Source organism: Rhineura floridana, chromosome 1, assembly GCF_030035675.1.
Source record: "Rhineura floridana isolate rRhiFlo1 chromosome 1, rRhiFlo1.hap2, whole genome shotgun sequence".
NCBI lineage: Eukaryota > Metazoa > Chordata > Lepidosauria > Squamata > Rhineuridae > Rhineura > Rhineura floridana.
The window spans coordinates 72,400,712-72,417,297 of NC_084480.1; the positions used below are offsets into that span (position 1 = coordinate 72,400,712).

General features: G+C 37.9%; 1 protein-coding gene across 1 annotated transcript in view; it reads left to right on the forward strand.

Annotated features, from left to right (window-relative positions):
- The window catches only part of MAN2A1 (mannosidase alpha class 2A member 1), a 90,644-nt gene that overhangs the window by 29,088 nt on the left and 44,970 nt on the right, over positions 1-16,586 (forward strand). The window contains exons 4-12 of the mRNA XM_061623783.1: positions 216-387; positions 4,059-4,186; positions 5,922-6,095; positions 8,937-9,123; positions 10,825-11,002; positions 11,621-11,823; positions 14,032-14,217; positions 14,561-14,675; positions 16,438-16,505. Coding sequence (XP_061479767.1) covers positions 216-387; positions 4,059-4,186; positions 5,922-6,095; positions 8,937-9,123; positions 10,825-11,002; positions 11,621-11,823; positions 14,032-14,217; positions 14,561-14,675; positions 16,438-16,505 — 1,411 coding nt within the window. The remainder of the gene's footprint in view (positions 1-215; positions 388-4,058; positions 4,187-5,921; positions 6,096-8,936; positions 9,124-10,824; positions 11,003-11,620; positions 11,824-14,031; positions 14,218-14,560; positions 14,676-16,437; positions 16,506-16,586) is intronic.

Here is a 16,586-nt window from a genome sequence, read left to right on the forward strand (position 1 = left end):
CACCATAATTTTCACCTTTGAAATACTTAAAAAGCAACTTTTAAGATATAGGTACACTTAGTCTTGCATTGTGTGTGCATTCTTATAGTGCCAGCCTACAAACTGGTTCCAGTGTAGCTTTAGTCCGGTAAATGACTCTTGACTAGTTAATTGTTTCTGAGCATTCATGTATTCTATTTAATTTAGTGACCTTGTGGTGTTCTTATGTTTAACAGGTTGGCTGAAGACATTTGATGACTACTTTAGAGATCAGACACAGCATATTCTCAATAACATGGTCATAAAGCTGCAAGAAGACAAAGGGAGAAAATTTATGTGGTCTGAAATCTCTTATTTTTCAAAGTGGTGGGATGGAATAGATAGTCAGAAGAAGGATGCTGTGAAAAGGTCTGAATATTTTCTTTATTACATGTATACCTTGTCTCTCACTCCATCAGAGCCCCTGAAGGCAGTGTAGTATTAAACCACATCAGTCCTATCATTATTTCCAGTATTTGTACGTTCATAAATTGTAGTGTTCTAATGTGTTGCAGAACTTGGGCTTTTTTTCTTGATGCACAATTTAGTGGATTCCTTTTATTGTTAACAGTTAAGCTACCAAGCACTATAAGATGAACACTTTGGAGAGGAAATGTTAAGTGGTGGCATCAGCAGTTCTTTGATGAAAATAGTGTCATTGATTACCATTTAAAACAAAAATAATGTGATTTAGCTAGCTTTTAAGACCCAGAATTGTCAGTTTTCATCTGCTCTAGAAAGTGTTTGAATTAGACAGATTTTTCCCAAGCATTTTTGTCATGCTGTGTCAACTGAACCTACATTTTTCTACTGGCGGTAATTTTCCTCTTACTTCCTGCTAAATGGAATGGAGGAGGTGGAGAGGGAGCAACAAAATGCAATGTTGTGAGCTCCACTTGAACTACATTTTTTTTAAAGTTGTGCTTCATGTAGTTGTCACTAATATATGTAGCTTTGGTTGGATTGCTGTTTCTGAAACCAGAAGTATTCACAACCCTGTAGACAATGTTGTTCCAAGTTGTTGGCAGAAATCTTCCCAAGAAGTATTCCAGTACTTGTCATGGACCAAAGGGCAGGTCAGCATAGCTTTATTAGTTCTACATTCAAGTCAAGTTGGGACAGTTTTTTGAAGCTGATCGACCAGTGTGACCAAATCATAGAACTGGAAAGTAAAAATAGAATGTCAAGTGAAAATAAAATGACTCAGTCAAGTCTGGTGCTGTAGCTCCACAGAAAGAAACAAATTAGCATTGTTTTACTGACATAAAGTATGTGGATCAACATTCAGTTTTTTTGAAACTCTTTGAAAGATTTTATTTGTAGGAGTTATTAGTATGGGTAGTGTCCCTAATAGTGTTGCAGTGATACATAATTTTCCAACAATGAGCCTTTATGGCTTAATATATTTTGCATAAAAACCAACCATCTTATGAGTGTTTAGTACAACCTGCTTAATAACACATCTGTTGATACTCATGAGTAATCTAGTTCAAGTCAATGAGAATCCTTCCAATTAGTGCTTTAAAAGATGCTGCTGCATTATGTGTGGTTTTTTTAATGCTCAGTGAAATTTTTTGGTAGTAAGAAATGCCTTGCTGGAAAAGATGATAGATCATCTAGTCTGGCATTCTGTTTCAGATAATTACCAGTCACAAGCTGGAAGATGATGGTGATAATCATTCTTTGTTGTCTGGCTCCAATGCCTGGTACTCTGGCAGATGCTGATTTTTCATCCAGGGGGGATTCATTTAGCTATAATGGCTAATACCTTGTAGCATGTCTTTTTCTTTCCATAAACTTAAATCCTCTTCTGCTTGTTTGGAATTTTGTGTGAAGGGAGCTCAGTGCCTTCCACCAAAATGCAGCATAAATTGTGAAGGAAGGAAAGGTTTGCTGGGACTGGCTGACATGTTCACTCTGTGCTGAGGAAGAAAAGCCTTGGAACAAGGACAGGGTGCTATATGGCAGTGTGGAGGATATTTCTTTACTTACTTTATTAACAAAACCCAACTTCCACTACGATGGTTTCCCTAACCTTGTACTGCTGCCACCATTTAATATCACTTACACACTTTGGAACCCTTAACTTACCATAACCCTGATAAGTATGTGATATAGGCATGGTACAAAGCCAGTCATATATAGTTACCATATTTAACAAAAATAATGTGTACAAGCTTATGTGGTTACTTTAATGTAGTACTGTCTCTTTAAATGGGTATACACTTGAGCTAACCAGTTACTGTCACTTTAAATACCAACAGCTTATTTTACACTGCAGTTCCTAAACCAAGGCAGCTTTGAGAAAGCAGGTAGTTACCCTATTAAAACTAGTTTGCCAGATTGCATTTTTATTTACTGCACCCCTGTTAAACCTCACCAACACTATAGCTGAGGACTTTGTCTCAGTCCTCTGTTTAACCCTTGCTGACATGTTGAACTGTAGGTCTATTTTAGCTGCATTGTCCTAGAATGTTACTCTGACTCTCCTACCAGACACCAGAGCCTAGCATTCCAAACTGCCTCTCAATTCTCCCTCAGTGCTACAGACATGTGCTGCTGTGGTCTTTTCACGCTAACCCACATGATTCAGCTACCCCAGCAAATCTTTGACCACCTAGCTGCTCTGTCTTCCCCTGAGGTTTTCTTTCTTTTTCCTCAATCCTCTGCTTGTCATCATCTTCTGGCTGCCCACCACAAACACCAAGCATCAAACAACATGGACTCTCTCTGACTGAATAGCATTCATTGGAGTCTGATCCATTAGCAGACCCAGTGCTAGCGGGTGGCCAGGTGAGCAGTGGCCAAGGACTCAGGAGCTCATAGGGCCTACTCACAGGCCTTGCTTTCTGCCCCCAGGCTGTCTCACTGATGAGTCCAGTTTCTGGGTGACTCATGATCCAGGCCCCAATTGGCAACCATGAGTAAGGAGTTAACAGGAACCATCCCATGAATAAAAACCAGAACTGACAGCTATTTAAGGGAGAAGAATATGGGAAATAAGCCACAGGAAATCAGTTTTTCCCAGTTCACACTTTCTTCCAACGTAACAAGGGGAAATGAATGCCCAAAAGTCTGAAACTCAGAGGGTTGCTGTCCATGTCAATCCTCTGTTTTTTCTTAATTTAGCTCAAAGGATATGGCTTTTAACAGTTGGACAATGGCAGAGAAAGGAGTGTTTGAGGTGAATGATACTGCCGTTTATAAATAATGGTTTTTAGAGGTCCTTTGCAGACAAACTACAGTAAGCTAATGCTCATTCAAATTAGTATAACAGCCTGAGAATGAAGCATTTTTATAAAAAGATTGGGGAGCAGGAGGACAGACAGCCTCAGGTTGACATATAGGCACAATCTGTCAGCAGTTACACTCTTAATTCCACTTACTTCAGTTATACTGTTGATCCCACTGAAATGCCAGTTACACAATGGAAATAGATTAGGAATTGAAACGTATTTAAGTTTGATTTAAGATGGTGCCTATTACCTTATTTTGGGAGGATGCTGTTCAGAGAGGTTAAAGTTGAAGCTTTTAGAGCATTTGGATTTCTGAAGAATAGGGAGTACAAGTCTTTCGAAATTGAGTAAATGATTTTAAGTGGGCTTTAGACCAATTGAGAGCCAGTGTGGTGTAGTGGTTAAGGTGTTGGACTATGACCTGGGAGACCAGGGTTCGAATCCACATAGCCATGATGACCTTGGGCCAGTCACTGCCTCTCAGCCTCATGAAAACCCTATTCATAGGGTCACCATAAGTCGGGATCGACTTGAAGGCAGCACATTTACATTTTTTAGACCAATTACCTTGAAAACAATTTTATCATTAGAGGGAAAATGTTCCATACTTGAAGAAAGATGGTTAATTATATAATTCCAAATAAAATCTGTTTCTAAACATTATAAAATGACTCATAGGATGAAAGAATTGTTAATAATATATTGCTGCCAACATTGTGATTGGGTGTGTATGCTACTACAAATTATGTATTGATTGGAGTTAGTTACCTGAATGAATAAAAGTTCAGTAAATGCGTTTTTCAGGTTAATTGAAGAGGGCCAGTTTGAAATAGTAACCGGAGGATGGGTCATGCCTGATGAAGCTTCTCCCCATTATTTTGCTTTAATTGACCAGCTGATAGAAGGACACCAATGGCTAGAGAAGGCACTAGGTGGGTTCATTTAAGATTTGTTTTGTGATTTCATTGTCACTAGGGGTTGTAGTCAACTAGGTCTTACTCAGAGTAGACTAATTGAAATTAACGTATCTGTCATGTCTTTTCACTTCAATGGGTCTACTTTGAGTAGGCCTAACACTGACTACCACTCTAGGCTTTCTATTTCATTAACAACATTTTAGGAAACAAATGTCCCATTGAATTAAATGATTGTCTTTCATTTACATGTTGCCAAACCACAGGTGCCTTGCAGGAAAACTGTCAGCCACAGTTAGTCAATAGTCAATTTATTTATATACCGCATTTCCCACAAATTCAGGGTTCGAATCCCCACACAGCCATGAATCTCACTGGTTGACCTCGGACCAGTCACTGCCTCTCAGCCTCAGAGGAAGGCAGTGGTAACCCACTTCTGAATACCGCTCACCATGAAAACCCTATTCATAGGGTCACCATAAGTCGGGATCGACTTGAAGGCAGTCCATTTCCATTTTTTCCTGTGCTCAAAGCAGTTTACATAAACAAACAGCCCAAATACTGTAGCATAATAATACATAATAAAAGGAACAATCACTGCAATGCTAAAAAATCATAATATACATCAAAATGTATGCGAGCATTAAGCTCAACAATAAGCTCAAGCCAAAATATCCAGAAGCACTCCCCAAAGCTGAAGTAGCAATCTCTTCTATCTCCCCGCACCTTCTTCCTCAACCCAAAAGGCAAGAAAATCTTCTGGAAGCAGCTCCCATATGAAGGCTCCCAGTATTGGAGGGTGGTACAAGGCAGGTGGAAACAGCTATCCCCTGATGGCAAACAGAGTGTTTCTCCCCTCACAGTTGTTCATGTATCTTTTGATACTGAGTTTTATATGGTAGGACTCTTTGGCCAGATTTATATTGTGAAAATACTTAAAAGAACTCAGATAAGTCTGAAACTGTTAATGAGGCAAATTTCTTATCACCTACAAATCAGAATAAATAATACAGCCAACTTTCCACTATTTATTATTTTTGTCTATAGACGGCAGTGGTTTTATACTAGTAATAATTTCTGAATGTTTTCCTGGTCATAATATTTTCCGATGTAGTGCTAATCATGGCTAGCTTCAAACTTTGAAAACTCTGGTTGAGCTACTGATGGCTGACATTGGTACAGATATAATGCTGGACTGTAGTAATTTTCAAAAAAGGAAGGAGGGGGATTTGCATGTGAGAGGATGTGCGACTTATTTCTTAATTATTAGGAGATTGCAGACTTGACATTCCCAGTATGTAATTTTTCTCATTTGAAACTTAAGCAATTAAAAATTACATAGCCCTTAAAATAAATGCCACTTGAAAAACAACAACTTCCATTAGTGAAGTATAATTGGAGTCCAGTAGCCAAGTGGAAGTCATGGAGTTTTTCAGCCATACTGTTCTACTTTATGTAAGACTCAGTCTCTTATGGGTGTGAGCCAGACATTTTTGAGATTAGAAATAATTATTTATTTCCTGTGAACGTACTGGTGCATAAGGATCCCTAAACAAAGGCTAGCTGAATTATAAAAGCTCTAGGCTGATAAGTAAATTAAACTTCTGGGTTTTTTCCTCCCTCACATTGTTAGGTGATAAGGATCTGAGATTCTATAGGATGAGATCTTAACTTTACAAGAAGAGGTGCACTTTCATCTTCATTCTACTATGGGATGGACTTGTGTTATCTTCAACATTTTTCTCTTTATCAGGAGTAAAACCAAAATCTGGCTGGGCAATTGATCCATTTGGGCATTCACCAACCATGGCTTATCTTTTGAAACGCACTGGATTTTCCAATATGCTTATACAGAGAGTTCATTATTCAGTTAAAAAGCATCTTGCAACCCAGAAGACATTAGAATTTTTTTGGAGGCAGAGTTGGGGTATGTATTACTTTTTTGCATGACCTTATGTCAAGAACTATCATAGCTAGAAATATTTTGCAGTTGAAAGGTCTTTGACCGGGACTTTTAAAAGATGATACCACTTTCCATGTAACTGTCTTCAGAATTAATTTGCAACTTTAAAACGATGTGTAAAACTACATGCACTGCATCATGCATCTGACTTTTATCTAAGGAAAGCTCATCCTTTTGTCTAAGGAAAGCTCAGTTTGTAAGGTGCCACAGGACTTCCTTGGTTTTGCTAAAACAGAAAAACATGGACATCGTTCAGAAATGAAAAGATAATGGTTTTCACATAATGCTAAACTATGCTTCAGCATTTTGTGGTTGAGCCTTAGCAAAGCATTGGTCTCATACCCTCTTTTTCTTCTCTTGGGGCCAGGAAGAGGACTTCTGTCAAGTTTACTTTCAGTTTCAAATAAACTTGGCTTAGCTTTATGTGCAAACCAGGAATTCTGGCCTGCAACGAACAGTAGTTGGTTAATGTTTAGCACAGGAGGAGTTGGACTCGATGGCCTTATAGGCCCCTTCCAACTCTACTATTCTGTGATTCTTTGAGCCCACTTCTTCTATCAGGCATGCTGCAGCTTGTCCATGTAGAATTGAATCATGGTGTAGTACAGTGTTCACACTAGCCCAGTGTTATTGCACTCTGGAATTGTCAAAACAGGTTTTCATAATTCATTTTTTCTTGAAAAGTACAGTGGGTAAATCACATTCTTTCTGTTTTTTATAAAGTACAGTGATTGATAGCAAGTTAATTAATATTCTCCAAAACTATATCATGAGGAAGGAATCAAAAGTGAAAAATAGGGTTGTTGGGTTTGTGGGATTTTTTGGCATTTCTTTATGCAGCTTATAGAGGTTGCAGATCACAAGGATGTTAAGGAGTGTTAAATGAGTGTGACTTTTACAGAACTTTGAAAATGCTTTGTGACCTTTAAGTAATTGCATGTTCAACTCACCTATGTCATATCACATAAAATACTGAAAGCAGCATTTTGAAATTTGAAAAATTGGTGGTGGCTGTATATGTATTTAAAGATGATCCTGACCAATGAAGAAATTCTTTCTTTTCCCTTAGTGGCTGTAAGAATAATGAGAGCTTGCTTTAGAAAATTGAAGACAGGCAGCTCTTCAATCATCTCTCTCAGAGCTTATACTTAACAGAGGAAAACAAATGTTGGGAAGTGCCTGGGTAGTATTAAGCATCAGAAAACTGCCTTAATCCTTCATTGCTGTCAGAGGTTGCTTTAACTATATTTGCCATGTTAAATTCATGCACAACTAGTGTCCTAAATTCTTTGTACAATATCCTTGGAAATCTTAAGGTTGAACATTTGCAACAAGAACTAATTCCTAATGCATTTAAAATGCACATAACATATTGTTAAGCAGTAGTATGCTAGAGTCCTATGCCTGGAGATCAGTTATAAAATATATAATTAAGGGATTTAAAATGAAGCAAAAAAGGAGATTAATGATTTTATATTTTATTTTATTATAGTATTTTATTTTATTGTATGATTGTATCTGGTGATCAAAGTAGTATGGTTATAGCTCTAGACAGATTTCTTTGCCAGCTTTTTTGTTTTAGATAAGCCACCAAATGAGTTATGAGTGAGAAGGCAAAATTTTTGACATCATTGAAGAAATCTGCTAAGTAATTTTTGACAGCAGAACTAATTCAATTTACCTCAGTATTTTGTGGTACTCAGTAGCTGTTGCTTCTTGTCCTCTGGAGAGTGGACAGTGCTAACAAAGATAGTGAAGGAATTTAAGAAAATAAAATTTGTGGAAAGATTGGAAGCATGAACTTGTCTAAACTTGAGAAGAGTTGGGTGTAGTGTAGGTAGGATATAATAATTTTGCAACCATTAATTTTTTTTCTGACCACTGTATATAAGCTTAAATGCACTGAAGAAAAGGACCAACCTTTGAAGCCTCAGTTTTAGGGACACAACGTTTGTAAGTCTGTAATAGGCTAGTTGCTGCATACCGTTAGATGGCTTGATTAAGATTGTTTCTATGTTTTTGAGCTGGAGCTTAGATTCTTTGCTTCTAAAGCTGTTTTAGTCTCTTCCCTATGTAGTTGACATTTCTAGGACCACTTGCCATTGTATTTGAATGGATGTCTCTGCAGTATGCTTTATTTACCACTATTTCCCTTTAAATCTTTGGGTTATTGAAATGTTTTTGAGCAATTGATATGGACAAGTTATGCTAATGAGATATATTTGACTATATAACTCAAATAGAAGCTTATTGAGTTGAACATGCAATGAATTATTTTTAACGTGGGGAATTCTTGGCAGTTGGGTATCATTGCTAGGCTTGTGAAGCTTGCGGGCTTTGTGAGATAGCTTGTGTCATATGACCATCTGTAGCTGCAAAACTACTATTGTGGGCTGCAATCCAGAAGACATGATACTTCATAAAGGAAGGCCTTCAAGTGTAATTTCAGATTACAGTGCGGGAAATTATGTAAACACAAAGTTCTAATTCTGATGAGACAGAATTACAGGTTTTTGGATCATGATGGGTGCTTCTAGTGGAGTGTGAATGCGCGCGTTAAGTAGCAGACCTTGAGAGAGGCTCAAAGGGACAGGTATCACACATAGACTTTTGTACTATAGCAGTTAACTTTTAGGAAAACATACAGGCAGGAGAGCATACCGGGAACTAATTAAAGGTGGAATTCAAATTTGCTAAAACCTTGTACTGCTAAAAAAAAAAGGCATGCCAGTTAATGGGCTCAAAGATGAATGGCAAAGGATGGAGTATATCTTTTTATCTTTATCTTGCCTATTTTAATTCTAGATTTGGGATCTAATACGGATATTCTCTGCCACATGATGCCTTTTTATAGCTATGATGTTCCTCACACTTGTGGACCAGATCCTAAAATATGCTGCCAGTTTGATTTTAAGCGCCTTCCTGGAGGAAGGGTCAGTTGTCCTTGGAGAGTTCCTCCTGAAGCCATTCATTCTGGAAACATTCAACACAGGTAAATGCATGATGGTATCAATTAATTTCACAGCCAATCATAGATTTTATAACAACATCAAAAATCTAAATATGTAGAATGTGGAAATTTATATTTAAGATGAATCAAATGTGGCTTTTTCATGAGGGAGAAAAGATAATGTAGTTGCCTTCCCAGCCCCATCTCAACTTCTTTTTTTAAAATGTAAAATTACTCGGGTATAGAGTTATGGTTACTCAGGCCAAAAGCAGGGCATGAGGTGAGGGTAATTTTTCTGACCAGGCAGGTAGCTTGCAAAAGTCTCATAACTTCAGAAATTGTGAAATTGCTGATCTGCTAACTAAAATATGTAACTTGTCCCTCAGGTCCTCCTCCGTGCTGGAGGACTGGAAAGTGGCAAATGTAACGCCAATCTTCAAAAAGGGATCCAGGAGGGATCCCGGAAATTACAGGCCAGTTAGCTTAACTTCTGTCCCTGGAAAACTGGTAGAAAGTATTATTAAAGCTAGATTAACTAAGCACACAGAAGAACAAGCCTTGCTGAAGCAGAGCCAGCATGGCTTCTGCAAGGGAAAGTCCTGTCTCAGTAACCTATTAGAATTCTTTGAGAGTGTCAACAAGCATGTAGATAGAGGTGATCCAGTGGACAATAGTGTACTTAAACTTTCAAAAAGCTTTTGACAAGGTACCTCACCAAAGACTTCTGAGGAAGCTTAGCAGTCATGGAATAAGAGGAGAGGTTCTCTTGTGGAAAAGGAATTGGTTAAGAAGCAGAAAGCAGAGAGTAGGAATATATGGACAGTTCTCCCAATGGAGGGCTGTAGAAAGTGGAGTCCCTCAAGGATCGGTATTGGGACCTGTACTTTTCAACTTGTTCATTAACGACCTAGAATTAGGAGTGAGCAGTGAAGTGGCCAAGTTTGCTGACGATACTAAATTGTTCAGGGTTGTTAAAACAAAAAGGGATTTTCTCTTGCAAATGGCTCCTTCTGTTGATTTAAACACAAATAACCTAAGGCTACAGCCCTATGTATACTTGGAAATATTGTGCATTGAACTTGGTGAGATTTAGTTTTTAATAAACATTAAGATATTTTTTTAAGATGTTTTATTTTTAAGATATTGTTTGCCGCCCTGTGATCCCTTGGGAGGAAGGGCAGGATAAAAATTTAATAATGAACAAACATGTATAGGACTGGGTTGCATCAGAAACTATGTATTTATTTTGAATATTTATGCCCCGTCTTGCAATCAGTATAAAAATCAACCCAGCAGTCTTTGTTCCTCTGGCCAGTAGCAGAAGCCCCTCACTTTTTCTGTCCCAGGTCAGAAATATAGTAAACTGAAAAATAATGATTTTTAGGCCTGATGTAGGGCATCCATATGATCTCCTGTGGAATCAAATTGTTTGGATGCCATAACTCTTTTTAAAAAAACTTTAATTCACACTGATCAGTGAAATATTGCAGACAATAAGAATAAGTATTTGTGTAAGATTTTTTAAATTGTTTTTAATGCTGTTTTGTATTAATGTATTTTAAGATCTGTTTTTATGAAGTTTTAACGTTTTTTGGTGCTTTGTTTGCCGCCCTGGGCTCCTGCTGGAAGTAAGGGCGGGATACAAATTAAATAAATAGATGGATAAATAATAAATAAAGTATCTACTGACGTTGGTTTATTCCCTTACTCTACATTTTCCCCATAAATTTCATTTTTACCAAGGGCATGGATGATTTTAGATCAGTACAGAAAGAAGTCTAAGCTTTTCCGTACCAAAGTTTTGTTGGCTCCATTGGGAGATGATTTCCGCTACAGTGAGAATTCAGAATGGGATCAGCAGTATCAAAATTATCAGAAGCTTTTTGATTACATGAACTCTCATCCTGAGTTCCATGTGAAGGTAAGGTGCAGTCATACATAAGGCAATCCAATATACACTTACCTGGGAGTAAGTTCCATTGAATCCAGTGGAGCTTGCTTCTGAGTGGCTATGTGTTGGATTGCACTGTGAGTCAGCTGTTCATCAGATTTTATTGCTTCAAAGACTATTAAAACTACAGTTTTGCTTTTTTATTGATAAGTCATTCTCCATGATAGAAAGAATTCTATAATTAGAAACATTGCAATTTTATTCACACTTACCTGGGAGTAAGCCACACTGAACACATTGGAATTTACTTCATAATAAACTGATTCCTGCACAGGTTACAAGAACATGTTCAATTACCAGAGAGTGTAATTACTTAGCTGGTGTGTTTAAAGAATGTGAGTTATATACAGCTGTCATTGAACTCATGGGAGTTCCTTTGGGCTGAGGGGAGGGACACAGCAGGCCACACTCAATCCCATTGCCAGAATCCCTTTGGGTAGGCCAGCCCAGAACTAACAGAAGAACATGATCTTCAGTACTGAAACAAAACAGCAAGAGTCTGTCAAATAAGTTGTTCTCCAAGAACAAAATGTGCTTTGATTGAATTCAATGAAAAGAACTTACATATAATATTTTAATTTGCTTCAGGCTCAGTTTGGGACTTTATCCGATTATTTTGAGGCTCTACGTAAGACTAGTAATTTGGATGAAAGGAATAGTAATTCAGTGTTTCCTGTTCTGAGTGGAGATTTCTTCACATACGCAGACAGAGATCATCATTACTGGAGTGGATATTTTACTTCACGTCCCTTCTACAAACGCTTAGACAGGATTCTAGAATCATATTTAAGGTAAGTAAGGTGACTGGCTGTTCTTAGGGGAGGGGGGTGTCCTCCCTTACGGATATTTCAAAAGGTTTTTGTACTTCAAACCTGAGAGTTACCCAAAGCGTACTCATCTCTTGTGCATGCTTGTTGCCATTTTAGCTACATTAGCAATGGCACTTAATATAATTTAATTTGAATTATAATATAGGATAATGTTGGAATCTACCTTAAAAATTTTCCCACCTTGCAAATAGCTATGATGGGTCCACATCCTCCTCCTCCTCTACTGATACTCTCCCTCTGTTGTTGCCTGCTCCTTATCTCAGCCTCACACGTCCACCATGTCCTGCTACCCCCAAGCAATGCAGGTCTATACCAGCTTCTTTAATGGTCTCCTTAAAGCAAAAAGAGGCAGTTGAAGATGCCCTTTTTAGTGTTTTTTCCCTGCCTGATCTTGCTTGGGTGCCTTATCTACCTCCCCAAGTTGAGGGAATAGATATGATCCCCTCATATGCAGGGCTGGGTTATCTCTCTAGCTAAAGGACCAGATTGACTGGGATACTTGCTTCACGACCCTTCTTCTGAAAATATGTGATGAGGGTGGTAGAAGGAAGGACCGGTGATGGCACTTGCCTGTAAACACTAATGGTATCTTGGGTGAATCTCACATCTCCTGTTCTTGTCCTCCATGTTTTTGGACTAGTGGGCACTTTTTGAATTTTGAGAGAGTGCTGAGGGTGCCAGTCACAAAGTGGCTGCTATCGGGGCATGGAGTCACATAAAATGGCTGCCATAGGGGGCATGGCATAACACAAAATTAGAGAGAGTATAGTAATTACTGCTGTGTTTCCCTCCCTGGCCCCAAGTCAGCTATGTGCTGCTGATTCTGATTGTGGAGATATAGCTGTTAAAGGCAAAAGAATCCTGTTTTTCCCACTGGCAGTCCTCAACCAAAGCCTAGTCTGTCATCCTGTACCTATTTACCTGAGAGTTGGCCCTATTAGACGTAAAGACTTAGTTCTGAAGTAGACATATATACTATTGTACTGTAAGTGAATTCTTAATGAGTGCCTGGCAATTGGGAGACACAGCACAGCAGGAGACATACCTAAGTCTCTGCAAAATTTTTACATTTAATTAAATTAATTAATTAATTAATTAATTTGTATCCCGCCCTTCCTCCCAGCAGGAGCATTTGCCATTTGGGAAGGGGATTGTTTAACACTGCCCTGGGCTCCTGGGAATAAATAAATAAATAAATAAAACACCCATCCACAAGTATTGTGTAGTAGTATTTGCAGAAAATAACTTGGTACTTGACCCAAATGAACCAACTACAGGAAAGATGTATCCTGGTTGCTAGAACAAAAGGAAGGACAAACTACAGAGATTTCAAGAACTACTAGAAAATATGACAGAAGCAGAAAAAGTGTATTTAAAGGGTAGGGGGGGAAAGTAGTTACTTTTTAAAAAAAGAAACCTCAGTCTGGGGGCCCTGCCTGTGGGCACCATGTTGGTGACCCCTGTTTTATGATATACTTTTGATATGTTTTTAGTTCAGTGTTTTCTAGCATTACCTGACTTTTGAGTTCTTATTTGGAACGGAGATGTGGCTGGGATGGAAGAATCCCACCTCATGCTAAAGTGGGTTCCTTAAAATAGTTAAAAAGTAACTTGTATGAATACTTAGCTCTGATGTGAAAAGGTAGTTTGAAGCTAAAAGAGATATTTCTTGCATGACATACTGCTTATGCGGACTACATTGAATGGCCAGGTATATCAGCACACCTTGTGCCTATGTAAGTACCATAGGACCCATTTTAATCCTTTTCCCCAAAGGGGTCTACTATAATGGCTTTGCATACAATTGAAAATACATCAGGGAAAGTCAGTGAAGACTCATTTGCTTTACAGTATATCGTGTGCTTGAGGAAAACAGAACCAGAATTTGGTATCAATTCTAGCTCTATTCTAAGTAATTTTATAATTAAAATAAGCTTTAAAATTAGAACTCTTTTTATTAGCACAAACGGGATACAAGATACAAGGCATGAGCAACATCTTGTTTATAAGAAGAGGGCAGAAGAGAAACAGTAGTGAGAACTTTTAGAGTGAAAATTAAGATGTTGTCAGTCTTGTCTGATTGTCCTATGGAATGTCTCGGAGAACCTTTTTGATGAAAGGTGGTATACAGATATTGTAAACACTTAAAAAAAAACTTTTTTGTTCCAGGGCTGCTGAAATTCTGTACTCTTTTGCTTTGGTGCAGTCCAAAAAAACTGAGAAAATGAAAGAATTTCCTTCAGTGGACCACTACAAATTACTGACAGAGGCTAGAAGAAACTTGGGACTTTTTCAACATCATGATGCCATCACAGGAACTTCTAAAGACTGGGTAGTTGTAGATTATGGTACTAGGTAAGTGCCATACATTTCTCAGTGCTTCAGTATGTTTCTTAGGCTGCAATCCTAACACACCTATCTGGGAGTAAGTCCCATTGAACCCAGTGGAGCCTACCTCTGAGTAAACATGGATTGCAGTCTTAGTTTGAAGAGAGATTTTGTTATCTGGGCTCTTACTTTGGACACACTGCTATAAATTTTTGACTTTTAATTTTCTTTTAGTTTTATGTGTAAGCAAAATGATTAATAGTTTCATGTTAGTCAACAGTTAGTAATTGCTAGTAAATTTTCTAGCCCTTTAACATACTGAATGCTTGAATTCAGTCTCTCACACCTGCAGTATTTATTTTATTCACAGGCTGTTCCATTCATTAATAAACTTGAAGAAAATTATCACTGATTCTGCTCACATTCTTATTCTAAAGGATCTAGAAATGTATCATTACAATCCATCGACACCATTCCTTACAATGGTGAGTTTCTGGAAACAATTCTTATGTGGCACATTTTTCAGATTTTTTTCTTGGGAGCCAACATTTTTAATGGTGAAAAGACCAGCCATGTCTTAGGATCTTAACATGACAAGGTTGGGACACATTGACCAGTGACAATTTTGAACCTGGACTGGGTCTTTAGACCTAATGTGACCTGAACAGCATATGTTTGTGCATCACTGCATAAAGAAAAAGTTTGTTAGAAGGAATATGTTAAGCATGTTGATCAGTTTATTAGCTATTTACTTCATGTGATATTCAACAGTGCAACCACTGATAAAAGGAATGTCTGTGGACTGAGGGGTGGGGGAAAGGCAATTTTCAGAGATTCTCTCAACCCTCTGGAGCAGATTTAGGGGATGTGCATGGGGGGGGAGAATCACTGAAAACTGCCTCCCACTCCACTGCGTCCCACTGATAGATTCCTTCCTTCAGTGGACAGACCCTCTTCGATGCCACCATCACATACAAGGTATTATGCAGTTGTTCTGGTTGACTTTCAAGTTATTTGTTTAGGCTTTATAAGATTTATAAGCTGAAGTAGTACAATGAACATTATACCGTATGGAAGCACAGTTAGGTTTAAGGTATTGTGATTGGTTATAAAAAATGTCATTTGACTTACTAAATAGTTAAATAGTCGACAAAAATGATTAAGAAATTTTTCCCCAGTAACATTATTATTTCATAGATTATTTCTTGTTTGAGTTTCAAATAATCTCAACTATGTGAAACAGTAGCACAAAAGCACTACAAATTGCATCTTGTGTAAGTTGCATGGTTAAAGAGTTCTAAATTCCCAGACTGGGGACCTGAGTTTCCTGGAGGGAAGGGTCACCTGCTCCAACTTGAACTACTTGTACACTTACACTTGCTTCAGAGCTCCTCCTCCTGGTATCCTTGCCATCTGAGGTGAGGCAGAGAGTGACAGGGGAGAGGCTATTTTAGTGGTGTATGGCCTGCTTGTACCACTATTTTAGTGGTGTATGGCCAGGGTATCTTGCTTGGCACCTACTCTGATATCTTGTATTTTAATTTTTAATTTTTTAAATTTTTGTGGAGATTACTTCAGTGTTTCCCTTTATCTACTGTTTTATTTTGTGGTGGTGGTTTATTTTATTATGTCCCTCACCCTCCCTGGGATATGAGGTCAGTGTATAATCAATAATAATAAAAACACAAAAACACAACTATAAAATCCAATAAACAAAGTTAATTTACAATGGATTAAAATGTCTTTATCTGCAAAAACTATTTTATTTGGCTCCAGAAGAATTGCAACATAAGGAGGATGTTCCAAAGCCAGGGCTTCAGCACTGAAAAAACCTTCCCTTTTATTGTGGGGTACTGTACTTCTGAAAAAAGAGGCATCTGGAGGGAGAGCTTCAACAGAAGGTGTCAAAACATTGGCAGATTTGTACGGATTTTGGATATTTGGATCCCAAGCCATTTTATTGCTGGATTTTATTATTCAAATCTATAAGTCACCTTTGAAATATTTAATGTTAAAGGGGCAGCATATACATTTTTAAAAATAAAGTGAATGGGATTAGAATTACCCCATACATTCTGTAGGCTTGACTTTCTGTTCTCCAGCACAATCCTACTCAGAAGTCTCAGGTCAGTGAGGCTTACTCCCAAGTAAGTGAGTGTAGGATTGAAGCATTGGTGAATTTTAAAGTTGACTTTTGCTTTCATGTGTTGCATCTGCAAGTAACCTGGACATTTTCCCCGTTGGTAGGATGATGCTCAGTCTTCACAAGACTCTTTGCCACACAAGACTGTCATAGAACTGGGTAAACAACCAAGGTAAATACTTTCTTTTTTAATATTTGAAAATATCCAGAAATGTTCGTTCTACTAGTTTTTTTAAAAAAAAAACAATCTGAT